An 18,240-nucleotide genomic window follows, 5' to 3' on the forward strand; every position below is an offset into this window, starting at 1 on the left:
TTTTTTGATGTTGAGTTGTATGAGTTCTTTATATATTTTGGATATTAACCCCTTATTAAATATATTATTTGCAAATATATTTTCCCATTCAGTAGGTTGCTTTTTCATCTTGTTGATGGCTTCCTTCACTGTGCAAAAGCTTTTTAGTTTGATACAGTCCTGTTTGTTTATTTTTGTTTTCCTTGTCCTTGCTTGAGGAGGCATTCAAAAAAACATTGCTAAGACCAATATCAAATGGTTTACTGACTATTTTCTTCTAGGAATTTTATGGTTTCGAGTCTTACATATAAGTCTGATCCATTTTGAGTTTATTTTTGTATATGATGTAAGAAAGTAATCTGGTTTCCTTTTTCTTTTTTTTCTTTTTTGCAAGTATCCGTCCAGTTTTCCCACCACTATTTATTGAAGAGACTGTCTTTTTCAGGTATTTGATCCATTTTGAGTTAACATTTGCATGTGGTATGAGATAAGGGTCCAACTTTATTCATTTGTATCTAGTTATCCAGTTGTCACAGTATCATTTGTTGAACAGACTACTCTTTCCCCCACTGAATAGTCTTGGCACCCTTGTCAAAAATCAGTTTACCATAGATATATGGGTTTATTTCTGGGCTCTCAATTTTATTCTATTTCTCTATATACCTACCCTATACCAGTATCACACTGTCGCGATTACTTTTGCTTTGTAGTCACTCGAAGTCAGAAAGTGTAAGTCCTCCAAATGTTGTTCTTTGTAGTATTGTTTTTGGATATTCTGGATTCTTTAAGTTTCATGTGAGTTTTAGGGTCAGTATGTTAATTTCTACAAAGAAGCCAGCTGAAATTCTGATAGGGATTGCATTGAATAAAATGAACTTTAAAAAATGGTAGCTATTATTATGTTGTTGTTATTTTATGGGAAATGGTAATAAAATAGCATTCACCAAGTGGTTTCATAACTCAACTTTAGGAATTAATAGATGTTAGTTGTTCATCATCTGGATCCAGAGTTGCCAAATTCTCACAAAACCATGCTTCCTTCTCCATCTCTGTTCTACTTTTCCAGTTCAGGCCTCCAGTATTTCTAATCTGCATTACTGAAGTATCTTCCAGAAGTCACTCTGCCTTTACTCTGGTCTCCTCTAACCAATCCTCCAACTCGAAGTCAGAATCATGTCTCTAAAGCCCAAACATGATCCCATCTCCTCTTTTGAAATACACTCTATGGCCATCACAATAAAGTCCACATTTCTTAGGATATTTATAAGCCTCTTCTAAGTCTGGCTTCTATTCACCGCTGCTAATCTCCCATCCTTCTCCAGTAGTACTAATCCAACCTTACATTTCAGGCATGCCAAAAATCTACAGTCCCAGAACACACCAGGCACTTTTATGCTCACCCTGCACTGACGCACCTGTGACTCTTGTCTGGAATGTCTTCCCTTCTCACCTCTCCGGAAAACTCAGATTCATCTTTTAAGACTTGTCTCAAACATCATTTCCATTCTTTTGTTGTTGAGGCTGCTGCTGCTGATGATACTGATGATGGTGGTGGTGGTGGTGGTGGTGATAGAACAGGTGTTGTATTAAAATTTAAACCATAGGAAGTATATAAAATTGAAGTAAAAAAGAAATCTCCCATTCTCAACCTCCAGTGATATCTTTTTGTTTTATCATTTTTACTTTATGTATTTTGAGGCTCTGTTATTAGGTACATACACATTTATGATGATCATAGCTTCATAATGTATTATTATCCTTTTTATCGTTATGAAACATCCCCTTTTCTGGTAATACTTTTTGCCTTGAATACCATTTTATTGGTATTTTTATAGCCACGCTAAACTTCTTACATTTAAGGTTTACATGGTATATCTTTCCCATCCATTGATTTTCAACCTAATTGAGTCTTTATATTTAAAATAAATTGCTTATAGAGGACATATAATCAGACCTTGCATTTTTATCCATTCTGACAACCTCTGCCTTTTAATTAGAGTGCTAGTCCTTTTTATTTAATATAATTATTTATAGAGTTAGGTTTAAGCCTATAATTTTACTATTTGTTTCTTGTTTGTCCCCCGTTTTTCTTCTGTTCCTTGTCCTTCCTTTTGATTAACTGAATGTTGTAGAATTCCATTTTAATTTGTCTATTGGTTTTATAGCTATATCTCTTTGCCTTATTTTTTGCTTATTGCCCCAAGATTACAATATACATCTTTAATTTTTCATACTTCTAAGAGTTTATATTGCACCACTTCATGTAAAGTATAGAAAACTTGTAACCATACAGGTTCATTTATAGTCCTTGTCTTTTATGCCAGAGTTGTTATAATTATTGCATCCATATTATAAACCCCATAATACCATGTTACAAATTTCTGCTTTAAATAATTATTTATATTTTTAAGAAAGTAAATGGACAAAAATAATTTTTACAGTAATCTAGATATTTATCGTGTCCAATGATCATCATTCCATCCTATAGATCTGAGTTTCCACCTGGATTCATTTTCCTTCCATCTGAAGAACTTCCTTTAGCACGTTTTTTATAGTGAAGGTTACTGTTGACAAATTCTCTTAGCTTTTCTTTAATCTAAAAATATCTTTCTTTCACCTCTATTCTTGAAGGATAGCTTCATGACATACAGAATTCTGGGTGGACAGTCTTTTTTTCTCCCAGATGTTCCATTGTCTTCTGACCTCCTTTGTTTCTGAAAGAAGTGCCAGGTCATTTGAATTTTTGTTCTCCTGTATGCTATGTGTTATTTTCTCTACTTTCAAGATTTTATTTTTATCTGGTTTTCAGCAAGTTGACTATAATGTCCAGGAGTATGTTGTTGTTGTTTTTAAAATCTTGCTTGGGAGTTTCCTGAGCTTTCTGAATTTGTAAATTTATGTCTTTACCAAATTTAACCATTTCTTCCAATTATGTTTTCAAACATTTTCTGTCCCATTTGTTTTTTCTCTCCTCTCCTTCTAGGGCTCCAATTACATGTATGTTAAATCTTTTGATATTGTCTCACAGGTCCTTGAGGCACTGCTAATTTTTTCAGTCTGTTTTTTTTTTCAATGTGTTAAGGCCCTCCAATGAATTTTTAAATGTTCTGTTATTGATTTTCCATTTATAATATTGACTTTTCTATTTCTAGAATTTCTATTTGGTTCTTTTTTATAATTTCGATTCTGCTGAGATTATCTATTATTTTATTTATGGCAAGTATATTTTCTTTATATCCTTGGGGATAGATATAAGAGCCACTTTAAAATCCTTTTCAGCTATTCCAATATCTGAATCATCTTGGAGTTGGTCTCCAATGCCTGTCTTTTTTCTTAAAATGGGTGATGTTTTCTTGGTTTTTGGTAAGTCAGGGAATTTTGATGTATACTGGACATTATGAATGATACATTATAGAGTCTCTGGATTCTGTTAGGTTCCTCTGAAGAAAATTGATTTAGATTTTAGCGTGCTGTTAATTTGACTGAACTCACACAAATTTTTTCTCCCCTGTTGTGAGTGGTAACTGAAATTTAAGTTTAATTCTTTTAGCCTTAGCTGGCTGCTTCGTGTCTGTCCCATGCATGTGCAGGTTTAGGAGTCAACCAGAGATTTAGGCAGAGTTTATGTACAGAATTTGGGCTCCCCCTCTCCTTTCTTGGATCCCTCTCACTATTTCCCAGTGACTGTGGTTGCCCTGCACTGTGTTCTCTGGTTCATCAAGCCAATAATATTGCATGTTTTTCTGTCAGAATTTTAGCTGCCCACGTGCATAGACTGAGGCCTGCCTTCAGGCTAAATGCTACTTAAAAAGAAATTCTGTGATGTCCTTTTCTTCCAAGTGTCAACTTTCTTCCAGCATCTGCTTGCTTTTTTTTTTTTTTTTTCATTCTCCAGTATCTTTAGGAAGCTGATTTTTAGATTTTATCTAGAGTTTATAGCTGCATATATCATTGGATTTTTGTGGATTGATTCTAATCAAGTCTATAGCCAGAAAAAAAAGAAAAGGCTAAGAATCTCTGTTCTTGTTGTTAAAGGAATTTTTATTTTTATCCCATATAATAAGGAATTTTCTAACTCCCCACATTAGTCTTATTTTGTTTCCTTACTGGGAGAGTTAATCTTCAACATGCATTAAGCTTCAAAGGGTTGTTTTTTTTAAAGCGTTATTTTATTTAATGTCCACAACTCCTCTATGAGGAAAATGGCTTTATTATGCCCATTTTACAGATGAAAAAACTGAGCAAGAGAGGTTAAGCCACTTATCGAAGTCACTGTGCAAGAACAGCATTCAAACAGGTCACTTACTCCACAGTCTGTTTTCTTTCTTAATCTGACTATCAGACACAGCTTACAAAGAGAGCAAGGTATCAGAACCAAGGACACAGCTGCAGGGAGAAGGTAGAAGGATTCATCTGTGACTTTGATTTTGGCCCAGTCCTCATTAGTCATCCAAGTCAGAGGCTTATGCCAGCTAGGCATAACCAACAGAACGCACTCGAAGTAGCTAATAAGAATGACGTTCAAGAAGAGTTCAAGGGGATGTTAGGAAGTTGGAAACATGTCTAGGAGGGCCAGAAGATCCATATAGAGGCTGTGTGGCCGCTTACAATGCCCACAGCACCCCAGACACTGGCAGTCTCTTGGTGCCGAGCCCAGAACAACGTCCAGGAACACCAGCTCCTTCACCTGTCCCACACATGCCCTGACGGATCTCACCGGTGTGTGTGTTGTCAGAGCCTTCTTCACACACTTATCCCAGCTGTGGGGGAGGCTGTGAGAAAGTGTTTCTGGTAGGATATCCCTGGACGTTAGAAAGGTATTCAAAAGGTGCTGGGCCACCAGATTTCAATTGATGTGCACATTCCACGTCAGTGAGCCATTGGGGCAGATCCCATGTGACCTGCTTTTCTCATAATAACTGCTCCCAGTAAGAGGCCAGAACAACCCTTTTCTATGCTGCCTGACTTCAAGTTTCCCTCGTTCAGAATAGCCAAACTCTGTAAGCAGACAGTTTTATAGGAGCATGACTCATGCTGGTTTTCGTTTAACTGTTATTGCACCTTGACAATGATTAAATAACTGCATTTGGAATGTGAACTAGATTTTCTAATCAATTATAATAAAAATTGGATTCTAAAGATATACTTGTTGAAAGTCTCAATTTGTTCAGTGTCACCTCCAATTGTTGGCCAAGTAGACAAGGGTTTATAACAGCGCTCCCTTGGTTCCCAGGACTCTGCATTGGGATCTGGGCCGCGGGGGGTTGTCTAGCCAAAAGGGAGTGTCTGACAGCTTAGTGGGTTATGTACTTTCCAAGTGACCTTTGGAATTTGGACTGAAAATGGTAGAGACGGAACCAGTTGAAGGGATGGGAAGGGGGATAACCCTGCCCTGCCCAAAGTCCCTGAACTGCTAAATCAATATGGACAGCAAACTCAGTTCCATGTTTGGGGGGCATAAGCTCATGCTGTGTAAGAGTTTAACTGTAACTGACTGGTTTATAGATTTTCTTGGGGACAACAATGAAAATAAAGTACTCTTTAGGCTTTCATGGTAACTTAGTTCTGTTCAATTATACAAAAAAAAAGCTAAACTAAACTCCCTTCTCATTGTTCCAAGGCTAGTGTTTTCAAGGTATATCAGCAATTATACATTTTGGAATTTTTAGAGTCATCCCAATTCCTTATTTAATTATTGTTTAATTCTTTGATATATTTTAATGTATAATAAAAATTTCTCACCCATTTACAAGTCCTTCTCTAGTTTCCCTGCTCATGTGTCCTTCCCGAGATGTTATAGGCAGAGAGAAGTATATATGCAGACCCTCCCTTACTTAACCAGTCTTCCATTAATAGACAGACATTCAGTTGTTTCTAGTCCTTTGCAATTATAAAAAATGTTTTGGTCAATACCCATGTATATGCCCCTTCATGTACATATACGACAGGTTATGGGATTAAATTTCTATAAGTGGAATTTTTGATGAAAGACAAATGACACTTTCAAATTAGATAGGGATGGCTAAGTTGTCCTCCAAAGAGGTTATATCAATATATAATCCAACCTGTTTGCCCTACCCATTTATCAGGACAGCACATTATCAAACATTTTAATCTTGACCTGTCCAACTGGTATAGTTTTAATCTGTATATTTTTTATTCAGAGTATTAGGACTTGAAACATGTTTAAAATCCATTTGCTTTTACTGGTTTTTTTTTAGATAAACCCTCTGTTTATGTCCATTTTCTTTTGGGTTAGGATTCTTTTTCATATTGATTTGCAGAAGTTCTTTATATATAAGTAAATGAGCTTTTCTCATTTAAAATAAAGATGACTTGTTATATGTAAAACTAAATGTGATGTAGTGTCTATAATGCAATATGGTTTCCATATAAGCAAATTCACAAATCAGAAAACAATTCACTCTTCGACCATGTTTCCAGATTCTTTTATTAAGAAAATATGGTCATCAAAAAGCATTTTGAAGTTATTTACAAAACTATGCAATCCATCATGGCATTATTACATATTTATAGAGTACATTAATGTGACTTTAAAACATTTTATAGTTTATAAAACTATAAAAATTATAGAACTACAAAGTTAAGGTGACAATATATTTTTATAGCTTATAAAACTATAAAAGTAATACATACTCATCTGTTTAAAAAGTCCAATAGGCATAAGTGTATACATTTAAAAGTACAAGTTTTCTCCCTTCCCACCCAGGCAGCACCACTGTTCACAGTTTGGTGTGTATTCCTCCTAACTTTTTTATCTACACCTGCAATATACATTGGAATAATTGTTTCCCTTAAAATGGGCACTACATGCTATTCTGCAACTTGCTATGCAATTCAATTAAGGATTAATCCTGACTGTCAAGAATGGTAACCTTTGCAATTTTGTTTTTTAACTCTGTGAGCTGACAGTCTATTACTGCAGACCAGAATGGGACTTGATAATGGCTTCCTTTGGGAGTAATCTAACGGGCTAAAATGGATAAGGTCTTTGGAAACATGAAGCAGCCCACTGTATGCCACTCGTTTCTCCTGTTTCTTCTATGTCTGCCCTGGGGAAACATTTTACACAGTGTGGTGGGGCTTAGACGTGGGGGAGCTGAGTACAGTGACAAGGAAAGACGGCCAGAATTGAGGCCATTGTGAGCCAGCACCTAAGGACTCTTGTTCTGATTTTCAAAAGATTTGGTTTCTCACCTTATTTGTTTTGTTTATTTGTGTGTTTGTTTGTAGACATAAAAAATTAATGGACCTTGAGGCATAAATCCTTGGAATCAGCAAAGAGAAGGAAAGGGATCAAAATGGTGAGCACACAGAAGTGGGCTCCAAGGACCCTCGCCCCATCTCTTGAGCACTGGGGTCCTGTCATGTCTACATGCTGGAGTAGCCCTTGCTTCCCACGTGAGCCTGCAGGAAGCAGGCCTGCTCTCCCAGCTGGATTTGATGTCCTCACTTCCAGGAATATGTCTTGTTCTCTTGGGCACCCTCCCAGCAGTGCCCGACAGATAGGGGGTGCTCTGGAGCCAAGGTGGAGAGGTGGGGGTGCTTCAGGGCTGTCTGGAGGGCTGAGAAGTTTGCGCTATACAAACAAACCCAATTCAGGAGGCCTCCACTCACCAAGCCTTGTGTCCTGGCTTGGCTGCAACTCTCCAGAGAAAGGGGTCCTTTTTCCTCCCAACAAAGTCACTTTCTGCTCAGCCAAGCCCCTGGGGCCTGCGTCTGCCTGAGGAGGGCTTCTTTCGCGTTAGTCCAAAGGAACTGTACAGACTCTCCAGGCCCTGGCAGTCTCACCTGGCACGGCTTCGGGAGGCTCTAGATGGGTCTGCCCTGAGGAGCCCTGACACCGAGGGTTGGGTCTTCCCCAGCATCCTTTGGGGGTACCCTTGAGCAGCCCTCCTAAGCTTGAAAACAAGCTGAGTTCTGCGAGGGTGGCTGGGTAGAAGTTTTCTTGAATAGAATCCATTCTGTGTTCATTCAACAAATATTTGAGGCTCTGCCATATGCCAAGGCCTTTTCTAGCTCTGGAAATAGGCAGAACAGGACAGACAAGGTCGTGTCTTTGTGGAGCTAGCATTCTCTTGGGAGAAGCCAGACAGGGAACAAGTGAAATAAGTAAACAAGACCATTTTCCAGAGAGTGCTATGAGGAAAATGAAACACACGTGACCTAAGGAGTAATTGGGGAGGGGTGACTAGTGTGCAATTCATACCTGAGAGGAACCTCCTGGAAAAGGTGAGACTCAAATGGCAGGAAGAAGGAGTCATAACCTCTAGGAAGAACATTCCAGGGAGCCAGCAGAGCAAAGTGAAGCGCCCTGAGGCTGGGAGACACTCTGCTTGGCAGACAGCATAGTAGGGAAGCAAGAAGAGTCTGAGGAATAAGAAGAGGTGAGGGCCAAATTATGCAGGGCCTTGTGGCCCGGTTGAGACATCACGTGTCTTCTTCCACACGCAATGGGAGGTCACGGGAGATTAAGTAGGTGAATGACATGATCCCAGTACATGTTTAAAGGGTAACTCAGGCTGCTTTGGGGGAAAGCTAGGGGGCAAGGAGGGCAGCGGGGAGACTAATTAGAGGCTGCTGTGAAGGTTCAGGTGAGAGAATGTGGTGGCTGCAACCAGGATATCTGTTATGAGATGGAGAGAAGGGATGCATTGGGGATATAGGTTTGGAATTATTGCTAACTGACATGCCCTCCAACAAAAGCAGGACCAGGGGCCTCCAGACAAAGCTGGAAGCAGTGGTGTCACTGTTCTCCTGCTTGCACTGAGTGCTGGTCCTGCCTGGGCACTGAAAACCTGCCTGGAGGATCCCTGTCCTACCCACAGACTCAGGTACTAGGGCCCCTGAGTTGGACCCCCACATTAGAGGGCTCCACTTATGCCCTCCTCTGGCTACTCCGTTCCCGTGGGGGTGAAGAGCCTACCAGGCCAAGGAGCTTCCTGCCCAAACAGCCCAGATGCAGCTGCCTGGGCCCACATGGGCCACCTCACCACGCACCTGGCAGTGTGCACACTTGTAGTCCAAGGGGTGACAGGAGGGGACAATTTTCACCGGGTGTGGGCAGTGTTGGTGTCCTGTGCTAGAAATCTATACCCACCTGACTAAGGAGCCTTCTGATGGGGGATGACCCACGGAGTGGGGAAATAAGGGGGTGGCTGGCTCTCTTAGCACCACCATGTTCCAGAGTCAAATTCTAAATTTAAATCCGGCCTTCTAGTATATTACGAAGATTTGTTTGTCACGGCAGGGAGGTAGAACATATTTTATGTAAAAGTTTCTTCATTTGATTGATAACTTTTAATATTTAAACAGATGGTATGGGGGCTGCCATTTGTATTCTTATCCCAGATCCCACAAAAATGTGGTGCGGGCCTGCCCACATCCACTGCTTGGTTTCTGCAGTGTTCCCCAAATGCTGGATGGGGAGTTCTGGGGTTCATCACCTAGCAAAGCAGTTTTCTACCAAAAGGGAATAAAGGACTTTTCCCAATTGGCTAAACAAAATTAAGGTAATAGAATTTTCTGAATTTTAAATTTTGACTCAATTTTCTTTTTCTAAAATCTGTGATGCCTGCTGCTGCTTATCTGCTAGCAACTGCAAGCAAATAAAATAAACAAATAAGAAAAACAATAAAAGAAGCCACACATAGATGGAAAATTAAGAAAGAACTGGACACAGTTGACGCTCATGAATCTGACAGTGTGGATTTTTTTATGTACCTAGTACTCATGGTTGTGATTTTATATGGTACACATACAATATAGTTATATTTCCTAACAGTTAAATCACTTCTAGCTCATAAGGACAGAATTAATTATGCCTTATAATTCCTGGGTGACTTCTAGGTGCTTTGCCCTAGAACAAGCTGAGAATGCACTGCAATGAATTACTATCTGAATTCACAGAAAAGAAATCAGAGGCCCAGAGAAATTCAGTAACTTGACCAAGGTCACTCAGCTGGTGAATGATGAAGAAGGGGTATGAACGGTTCTGAGGAATCCCCCACACCACCCCATTGGGCCTCCTTGTCAGATAAAATGTGTAATCTGATGGGTGAGAAGAATAGCTTTTCCAAGTACCCAGAGTCTGTTAGTAAGAAACGCTGGACTCTTGGTTGACTGTGCGTTGGGTTCATATGTTTTGACTCGTCAATCTGAGGCATAAAAGGAATGAGTATAAAACTCATTACCCAGTGCATTTGTCATAAAAAGTAACTCGTGTTTTGTTTTGTTGGTATAGTCTTAAGAAGGTTTGGGGAGTATTTTATTGAATCCTTGTATTAGACATACCCTATTAGATACTCATGCCCCCTAGACAGAGCACAAACCGTGCGTAAAAGTTGTAGTTCTTATCTTTTATCTTAGCTTAATTAGTCATCTTAACTAAACCTGTTTTGGAGTGGCCATGGCCAATCTTACATCCATTTCGCTTTAGATAAAGTTAGAAAACTAAATCGGAAGGGTTCTTCCAGCTTTGCTCTTCAGAAGGTGACTGATTTTCAAACTTGTGTACTAATTCTTTTGTGTGCATTGCATTAGGAAGGTTGACTCAAAGTAAGATGAAAACTTCCTAGAGCTCTCTCTTCTCAAAATGGTTAGTGTTATGAATGACTCTGGAAGCAGGCGCCATCCTGGAACACCCAAAACTCAGCACCACATTTCATGGAGGGGAAGGCTCCTGCTCACCCTCTCCCCACGAGCCTGTCCTCCCCCAGCTCAGCAGCCTCCTCTTCTGACTGTCCTGAGCACAGGTTGTGCTCAGTGTATTTTCACTTCCGTAGCTGATTTTCTCCTTTGTAAAAGGGAGAAATGTAGATCCAGAGTCAGAACATGCTTCTTATCTCACCTGGCCCCTGCAGGTGAGCTGGCAGCCTGTGGGAACTGGGCTCTCTGTCCCATATGCCCCCTCCCCACCCTTCTTCCCCCACAACACCCACCCCCACCCCCACACCCCACTCCCTGCTGAGTACATTGAGGCCAGGGCATATTGAAGAGCTCTCCCTCAGTCACTCCTCAGAGACTGCCAAGTGTCATCAATTAAGAGAAAGAAAGATCATAAAGGTGGTCAGAGAGCGGGTTTACGAGCTTGAGCTTCTCTTATTACTGGCTCTGTCTCAACTGAGTGTGAGCCACAGAGCCGTCTCCCTCCAAGTGATTCCAGCCAAATGCTGACTGCCACATGTCGTATCTGGCCACAACCTCCTTCCAGCTGTGGGCACCTCCCGTGGAAAGTGGCTTTACCAAGCCTGGGTCTCACCCAGGTTCTGATGCCAATTCTTGCTTCAGCTCTTGGACAGCTCCAGGACTCTCCTGACTCAGGCCCCTAGACACTCCCTCACCTCTGGGCAGTCCACCTACAGACCCACTACTTTCCCCCTCAACCACTTCCTCCTCATCCCCAGGTGTTCTCTTAGACCTCAAGGAAAAACTAGAATATGGCAGGTCGATCTTGGCAACTGTTCCTGGACCCTGGGCCTTTTCTCCAGAACTGCAAAACAGGCTGTCATGTGTCCTGCTTGGAGGGGGCCCTCTATTTTCCCTGCATTACATATGCTGGGGATGGGAATCCCAGCCAGAAGCCAGGGCATTCAAACCCTCCCAGACTCCAAGTCCTGACCTTGTGTTCAGATCTGTCCCTGCCCTCTATTCCCACCCTGGGGCCTCAGATCTCCATTGTTTTGCATCTGGCCGACCCTCCCCTCTTCAGCAGCTACCAGAGTGGCCTTTCAGGAACCCAAATGGGATCACAGTGCTCCTCTGCTGAACACTGGTCGGCAAAAACCTGTGAGATAGGTTTCCACCTTCACCTGCAGCGGCCTTGGCCATGAACCCAGCCCCATCTGCGGATTCAGCCTTATCTGGGCCTCTCCCTAGCAATCCCTGCACTCCAGCCTGTCAAACATCTTGTTCTTTGTTACCAGAATGCTCCATGCACCTTTGTACCTGCCATTCTAGCAGGTACCTATCCTTTGTACCTATCCTTCTAGCAAATTTCTGCTCATCCTTTAAAGTGCAACTCAAAGGTCTTCTCCTACATGAAGCCCTCTCTGACCAACTATCTTAGTCGGCTCAGGCTGCCATAACAAAATACTGCAAACTGGGTGGCTTAAATAACAGAAATTAATTTTCTCACAGTGCTGGAGGCTGGAAGTCCGAGATCAGGGTGCCAGGATGGTTGGGTTTTCATAAGGACTCTCTTCTCTGGCTTGCCGATACAGCCTTCTCCGTGTATCATCACAGGGTGTGCTCTAGCCAGAAAAATGGGGCCAGAGAGAGAGTTCCCTCTCTTCTTACAATGCCATCAATCCTATCAGATTAGGACCCCACCCTTATGACCTCATTTAACCTTAATTACTTCCTTAAAAAAAAAGTCTCCAGATACAGTCATATTGGGGGTTACGGCTGCAACATATGAATTTAGGGGACACAGTTTAGGCCATGAAACCTCCCCAAACAAAGTTGGTTGCTACCTCCTCCAGAGCTCCATATTTGCCACGGCAGGACATCTCTTCCTCACACAGCACATCCGTCCTTCGTTCCCATTTGGGTCTCCTAACAGACCTTTGATGAATTAATGGAGAAAGTCCCTCTGCCCAGTCCCATCCCCTGCTCTTTCGATGTCACCTACTCTACAGGGAGACGTAAAGAGGCCCTGGTCTCCCTGTAGACTGGGTGATGACTTTCTCTGTCCCCCCACCTGTGCCTGGTGCTCCAAGGGGGCAGGGACCATTTCTCACTTATCTCTGGGCACTGAGCACACTGCACAAAGCAGGCCTCCTGGGGAGAATTCTGGTTCTGCTGTGGAAAGACCTGCTGCCCTGGGTGTAGGGCCCCTTGGGTGCCTCTCTCATCCCCACACATCATATTGACAAGGCCTGATTCCAATGCTCCCCCAGCCCTGGGAGCCTCTGCAGTTTCCTCCTATCCTAAGAGGAGACACTCTTGCTCCAACCCCAGGCAAGAGACCAGGTGTATACGCTAGGAACAGGACACTTCCTGTAGCCTTCTCTTTGCTCCTACATTGGGACTGCCTTTATTCTCAGCACTGCAGAAAAAATGAAAATACCACTCTCAGTTTCCAGGTTTCCCTGCAGGCTCCACAGGTTGCTGGTGTATAAATGGGTCCTGCATCAGGCCAAGAAAGCAGCTCCTCAAGCTCACGTAGGTTATTTAGTTAATGTATCTACTTTTACTTCCAGTCCAAAAGCATCAAGCTAAAACTATCTTGTGTCTGACCGAAAAATGAAGCCGTTGGGTCATTAATTATTGGGAATATGTTGAATAGGAACTTGATTAAAGCACAGTGAGAGTTCTCCAGTAAAAGTTGCTTCTTTACTGTGACCATGGCCATGTTTTTGCACTGAGATAGGCTTCCACCTTGGGGGTTCCTGGGCAGGTTGCGGTGCCTTCCAGGCCTTGGAAGGCCAGTGTCTGGGAGAGGGTCTTGACCAGCTCAGCCTCGCGATTCTCAGGGAGGTACACCTCCATCTAGCACCCAGGCAGCTTTGGGCTTCAGTGTAGGACGTAGTAGGGGCGGTGGGGATGGGGGTAGAGGCTGCAGCAGGCCCAGGAGGCCCCATGCGAACCCCATATAGAACGCGCGAGGCGCCACGTGGCTGAGGAGACGCGCTGCCATAAACCCCTTTCCAGGGCACCAATGAGTGCGGAGGCGGCGCAGTGCCCAGGGGGCACCCCGGCTTGGCCGCCTTGTTCCCCAGGATCGCGCAAACTCAGCGCCTTGAGAACCACCCAGCAGGTTTTTCCCAGTATGTGCTCCGACCCTGGTCCTCCAAGACTCCGAGGCCGGGGCTCCCTCGACACCCCCACTCCCACCTTGGAGCCCGCCTGAATGGGGAGTGGGGAAAAAGCAGTGGATTCCAACCCCGTTGACAGTCAGGTCCGCTTCGGGATCCCCCGCCCGGAGGCATGTTCGCCTCCTTCTGTGCGCTCCCTCTTGCCCCGGTACCCCAGCCTCGAAATCCAACTCCGCCCTCGCACAGGAAAAAATTGGCTGCCCTGCGCGGAATAGCCGCACCAGCCCCATGCGCCTAGCAACCCTAGAGCTCCAGCTAGGAGAAGTAATTAAAAAGAAAGTTTTCCAGCCCAAGCGAACAGACCAAACAGGTCCTCCAGGCTCTCTGGACGCGGCCTCCTCCTCTTCCCTCCGCTGCCCGCGGGGTCCTAGCGCCCAGCGCTACTGAGCCCGTGGGACTGAAGTGCTGCGAGAGGCGGAGCGGTACTTCTGCATGGAATCGGTGGGGTCTCCTGGAGATCAGAGATAAAGACGCAAAGTCACATCGCTCCGGGCTTGTCGGTGCGGTAGTGTACGCTTGGCCTTACCTCCAAAACTGTCCCCTGCCGCCCCCCACCCGGGCCCCGGCCCCTTGTCCACGCCGCCGCTTTCCAAAGACCCTGATCCCGAACAGGACTGATGCTAGCTTTCAAAGCAAGTCCGCGTCACAGTAGCTCAGAGATGAAGACTTGCCCTCCACCAACCCCCGACGCAGCGGCTGGGTGCTGTTGGGTTCCCTGGCAGTTGGCTGGAAGTGTCTTGAGGAGGTTAGAAAAGGGGGGGCCGCCGCCGACCACGTGTGCGTGGGGGCGACAACTCGGCCGAGAGTGGGGCATGGCTCGCGGATCACAACTCTGCTCCTGGCGCTGGGGGCACGGGGTATTGCGTTGCGGCCTCTCCCGCCAGCGCTGCGCTCCTGCCCCACTCACGGTCCCCTCCGGAAGGCAGGCGCTAAGACCCAGGAGGCGCCGCTCGCTGTCGCCAGTGGTCAGACACTAGAGGGCGATGGCTACCCTAGTATAAATGCGGGGCCCGCGCGGGCCTGGCCATTCGCGACCCGGAGCTGCTCGGGCGCAAGCTAGTAGGGGCTCTTGGTGGGCGGCGGCAGCAGCGGCGCCCCGCGCAGCCTGGAGGCCGCCGAGGCTCGCCATGCCGGGAGGACTCTAGCTCTCCCATGGAGTCGGCCGACTTCTACGAGACGGAGCCGCGGCCCCCGATGAGCAGCCACCTCCAGAGCCCCCAGCACGCGCCCAGCAGCGCCGCCTTCGGCTTTCCGCGGGGCGCTGGCTCCGCGCAGCCCCCTGCCCCACCTGCCGCCCCGGAGCCACTGGGCGGCATCTGCGAACACGAGACGTCCATCGACATCAGCGCCTATATCGACCCGGCCGCCTTCAACGACGAGTTCCTGGCCGACCTGTTCCAGCACAGCCGGCAGCAAGAGAAGGCCAAGGCGGCCGCGGCCCCCGCGGGAGGCGGCGGCGGCGACTTTGACTACCCGGGTGTCCCAGGGGGCCCCGGAGGCGCCGTTATGCCCGGGGGGGCGCACGGCCCCCCTCCCGGCTACGGCTGCACGGCGGCCGGCTACCTGGACGGCAGGCTGGAGCCCCTGTACGAGCGCGTCGCGGCGCCGGCGCTGCGGCCGCTAGTAATCAAGCAGGAACCGCGCGAGGAGGACGAGGCAAAGCAGCTGGCGCTGGCCGGCCTCTTCCCCTACCAGCCGCCGCCGCCGCCGCCACCCCACCCGCACCCGCCGCCCTCGCACCTGGCTGCGCCGCACCTGCAGTTTCAGATCGCGCACTGCGGCCAGACCACCATGCACCTGCAGCCTGGCCACCCCACGCCACCGCCCACGCCAGTGCCCAGCCCGCACCCAGCCCCCGCTCTTGGCGCCTCTGGCCTGCCGGGCCCCGGCGGCGCGCTCAAGGGGCTGGCCGCTGCGCACCCCGACCTCCGCGCGGGCGGCGGCGGCGGCGCGGGCAAAGCCAAGAAGTCGGTGGACAAGAACAGCAACGAGTACCGGGTGCGGCGCGAGCGCAACAACATCGCGGTGCGCAAGAGCCGGGACAAGGCCAAACAGCGCAACGTGGAGACGCAGCAGAAGGTGCTGGAGCTGACCAGTGACAATGACCGCCTGCGCAAGCGGGTGGAACAACTGAGCCGCGAACTGGACACACTGCGGGGCATCTTCCGCCAGCTGCCCGAGAGCTCCCTGGTCAAGGCCATGGGCAACTGCGCGTGAGGCGCGCCGCGGCGGGACAGCCCTGGGCTGGCCCTTGGCTGGGACCCAGAGAGTGGTTTTGGGTCTCCGAATCTCAAGACTGCCCGAGCCGCGAAAGCCAGGACTAGGAGATTCCGATGCCATATGAAAGCCTGCCCTGTTGCGCATGCCCCTTGCCTTCTTCTGCGTGGGACACGGTGCGTCTAAGATGAGGGGTCAGGCAGTGGTTTCTCCCTGCAAGATAGGAGAAGCGCCGTAGGGCCGAGGCGGGAGCCTGGCGACTCTAGTATTAAGGAATAATCTTGTGCCTTGGAAATGCAAACTTACCGCTCCGATTCCTACCAAGTAGGGGGAGCAAATATGTGCCTTGTCATTTTACTTGGAGAGTTTCTGCCTCGTCCAGAGGCTGCGAGGCTGCAGCAGGCCCCCATGAGAGAAGGAGGAGTGCAGGCCCCCAGCAGAAGGAAATTTAAGGGAGCAGAAATCCAACAAGCCAGCCCCAGCTGCTCCTCAGCGCCTGTCCTTGGAGGGGAGGAAACACAGGGATCTGGGGCTTTGAACCGAAGGTTGTTCCCCTAGTTCCACATGAAGGTGGAGGGTCTCTAGTTCCTTGCCTCTCACCTCCCAGCCTGCAACAGGTTGGGCTTCCAGGGCAGAACTTCCTGGGATGGGGGTCACCAGGAGACCCATGGGAGCTCCCACCCCCAGTCAGACTAGAAAGCCAGGTGTGGGTTAGCTATAAGGACATATGTTCATGGGAGTGTTGGTCTGGTGGAAGAGGGGAACTAGAGGTCCTGCGGTCTGGGGATTGGGGAAGGGTGAAGGGACACTGGGACCATCAGCCATGTCTGTACTGTATGTCGCCAGCATGGCCATACAAACATGAAGCACAGTCAGTCCATCCCAGAGGGACCCAAGTTACGAGCAGCTTTCCAAATATTTTGCTTTATCAGCCGATATCAACACTTGTATCTGGCCTCTCTGTGTCCCAGTGGTGCCTTGTGCAATGTGGATGTGCACGTCTATGCTAAACCACCATTTTCTTTGGTTTTTGTTTTGTTTTGGTTTTGCTCAGATACTTGCCAAAATGAGACTCTTCGTCAGCAGCTGCAGGGAGGGTCTGTGGCTCTCTTTCCTTTTGGTTTTGGGATTGCTTTTGCTCCCAGGGGAACCAAAGAGGCGAGGTGGGCTTCCCCTTTCCCCTCCGCTTTCCCTGGGGGTGGCTGTGGGCCCCAGTCCCCTCCAGCCCCAGGCTGCCCACAGGCTTGTCCCTGCAGAGGCCCTGGCTCCAGGTCTGGAAGGGAGGCAGCCTCCAGCCAGCAGACACAAATCACTGGGCCTGGGAACAGGGAAGGAGGGCTTGATTCTCTTCTTTTGGGGAGAACGTGGAGTTTCATGCTAGAAGTTTTGTGTATTATATCTATAATATAAACATATCAAAGTAAATTTTGGTGTCTTTTTAAAACTAGAAAAGCTACTTACAAAGTTTTCTGTGGGCCAGGTCACATTTGTAAATAATCACAGCATATTTTCTGGCTGAGATCCTGACTTTCATTCACTCTCCACCCATCCTGAGCCCCCCTTTACATTAAGGGGGTGACTTCTCCCAACCAAGGCAAATAAATGGCAGGAGGACAAGGTCCCAAGCTGAGAATGCCAAAGCCTAAAGAGAGCCTCCTGACGTGTGTGTGTGTGTGTGTGTGTGTGTGTGTGTGTGTTGGGGGGTAGGGAGATAGGGGGTCATGGGACCTTGGTGTGGCCTCTCATAGGCCCCTTGGGAGAAGAGGGACTCAGGGAGCTCCCTGCCTGAAGTTGCCGCAGGCTCTTTGGGCAAGCCTAGTCCCGCACAGGCTCCAGGGGCCCTTTGGCCACACTCACTTCCAGATCACTCACAGCTCCAGCTCTGGAGCACCTCGCTCACACCTGCCTTTACCCCAGCCCACCAGCAGGATGCTGGGTGGGCAGGGAGAGGCCTCAAACTGTAGGACCCTCCACTCCTCCCCACTTGCTCTGGGCCATGTGGCCGCAGCTTACCCCAGTGTGGCTCTGAAAGGCAGCCTGAAGGCGGAGCACCCCTCCACCGGCCCTCCACACCTGCCCTGCCCCAGCCCACCCAGGAAGGGCACCCACAGCAAGTCTACAGCAGGCGTTTGGCCTTTCCCCACACCACCCAGCGAGAAGCCAGCACCAACATCCACCCTCCCGACTGTGCCCACCCTGAACCCAG

The 18,240-nt window shown here is 47.2% G+C and overlaps 1 protein-coding gene across 1 annotated transcript; it reads left to right on the top strand.

The window, feature by feature from the left end:
• The first annotated feature begins 14,831 nt into the window (after positions 1 to 14,831).
• Positions 14,832 to 17,459, top strand: CEBPA (CCAAT enhancer binding protein alpha). The gene has a single exon (XM_019742746.2). The coding sequence runs from the start codon at positions 14,970 to 14,972 to the stop codon at positions 16,032 to 16,034; it is 1,065 nt and encodes a 354-aa protein (XP_019598305.1). The 5' UTR covers positions 14,832 to 14,969; the 3' UTR covers positions 16,035 to 17,459.
• The last annotated feature ends 781 nt before the right edge of the window (positions 17,460 to 18,240 follow it).

The sequence above is a fragment of the Rhinolophus sinicus genome, linkage group LG11, assembly GCF_036562045.2.
Source record: "Rhinolophus sinicus isolate RSC01 linkage group LG11, ASM3656204v1, whole genome shotgun sequence".
NCBI lineage: Eukaryota > Metazoa > Chordata > Mammalia > Chiroptera > Rhinolophidae > Rhinolophus > Rhinolophus sinicus.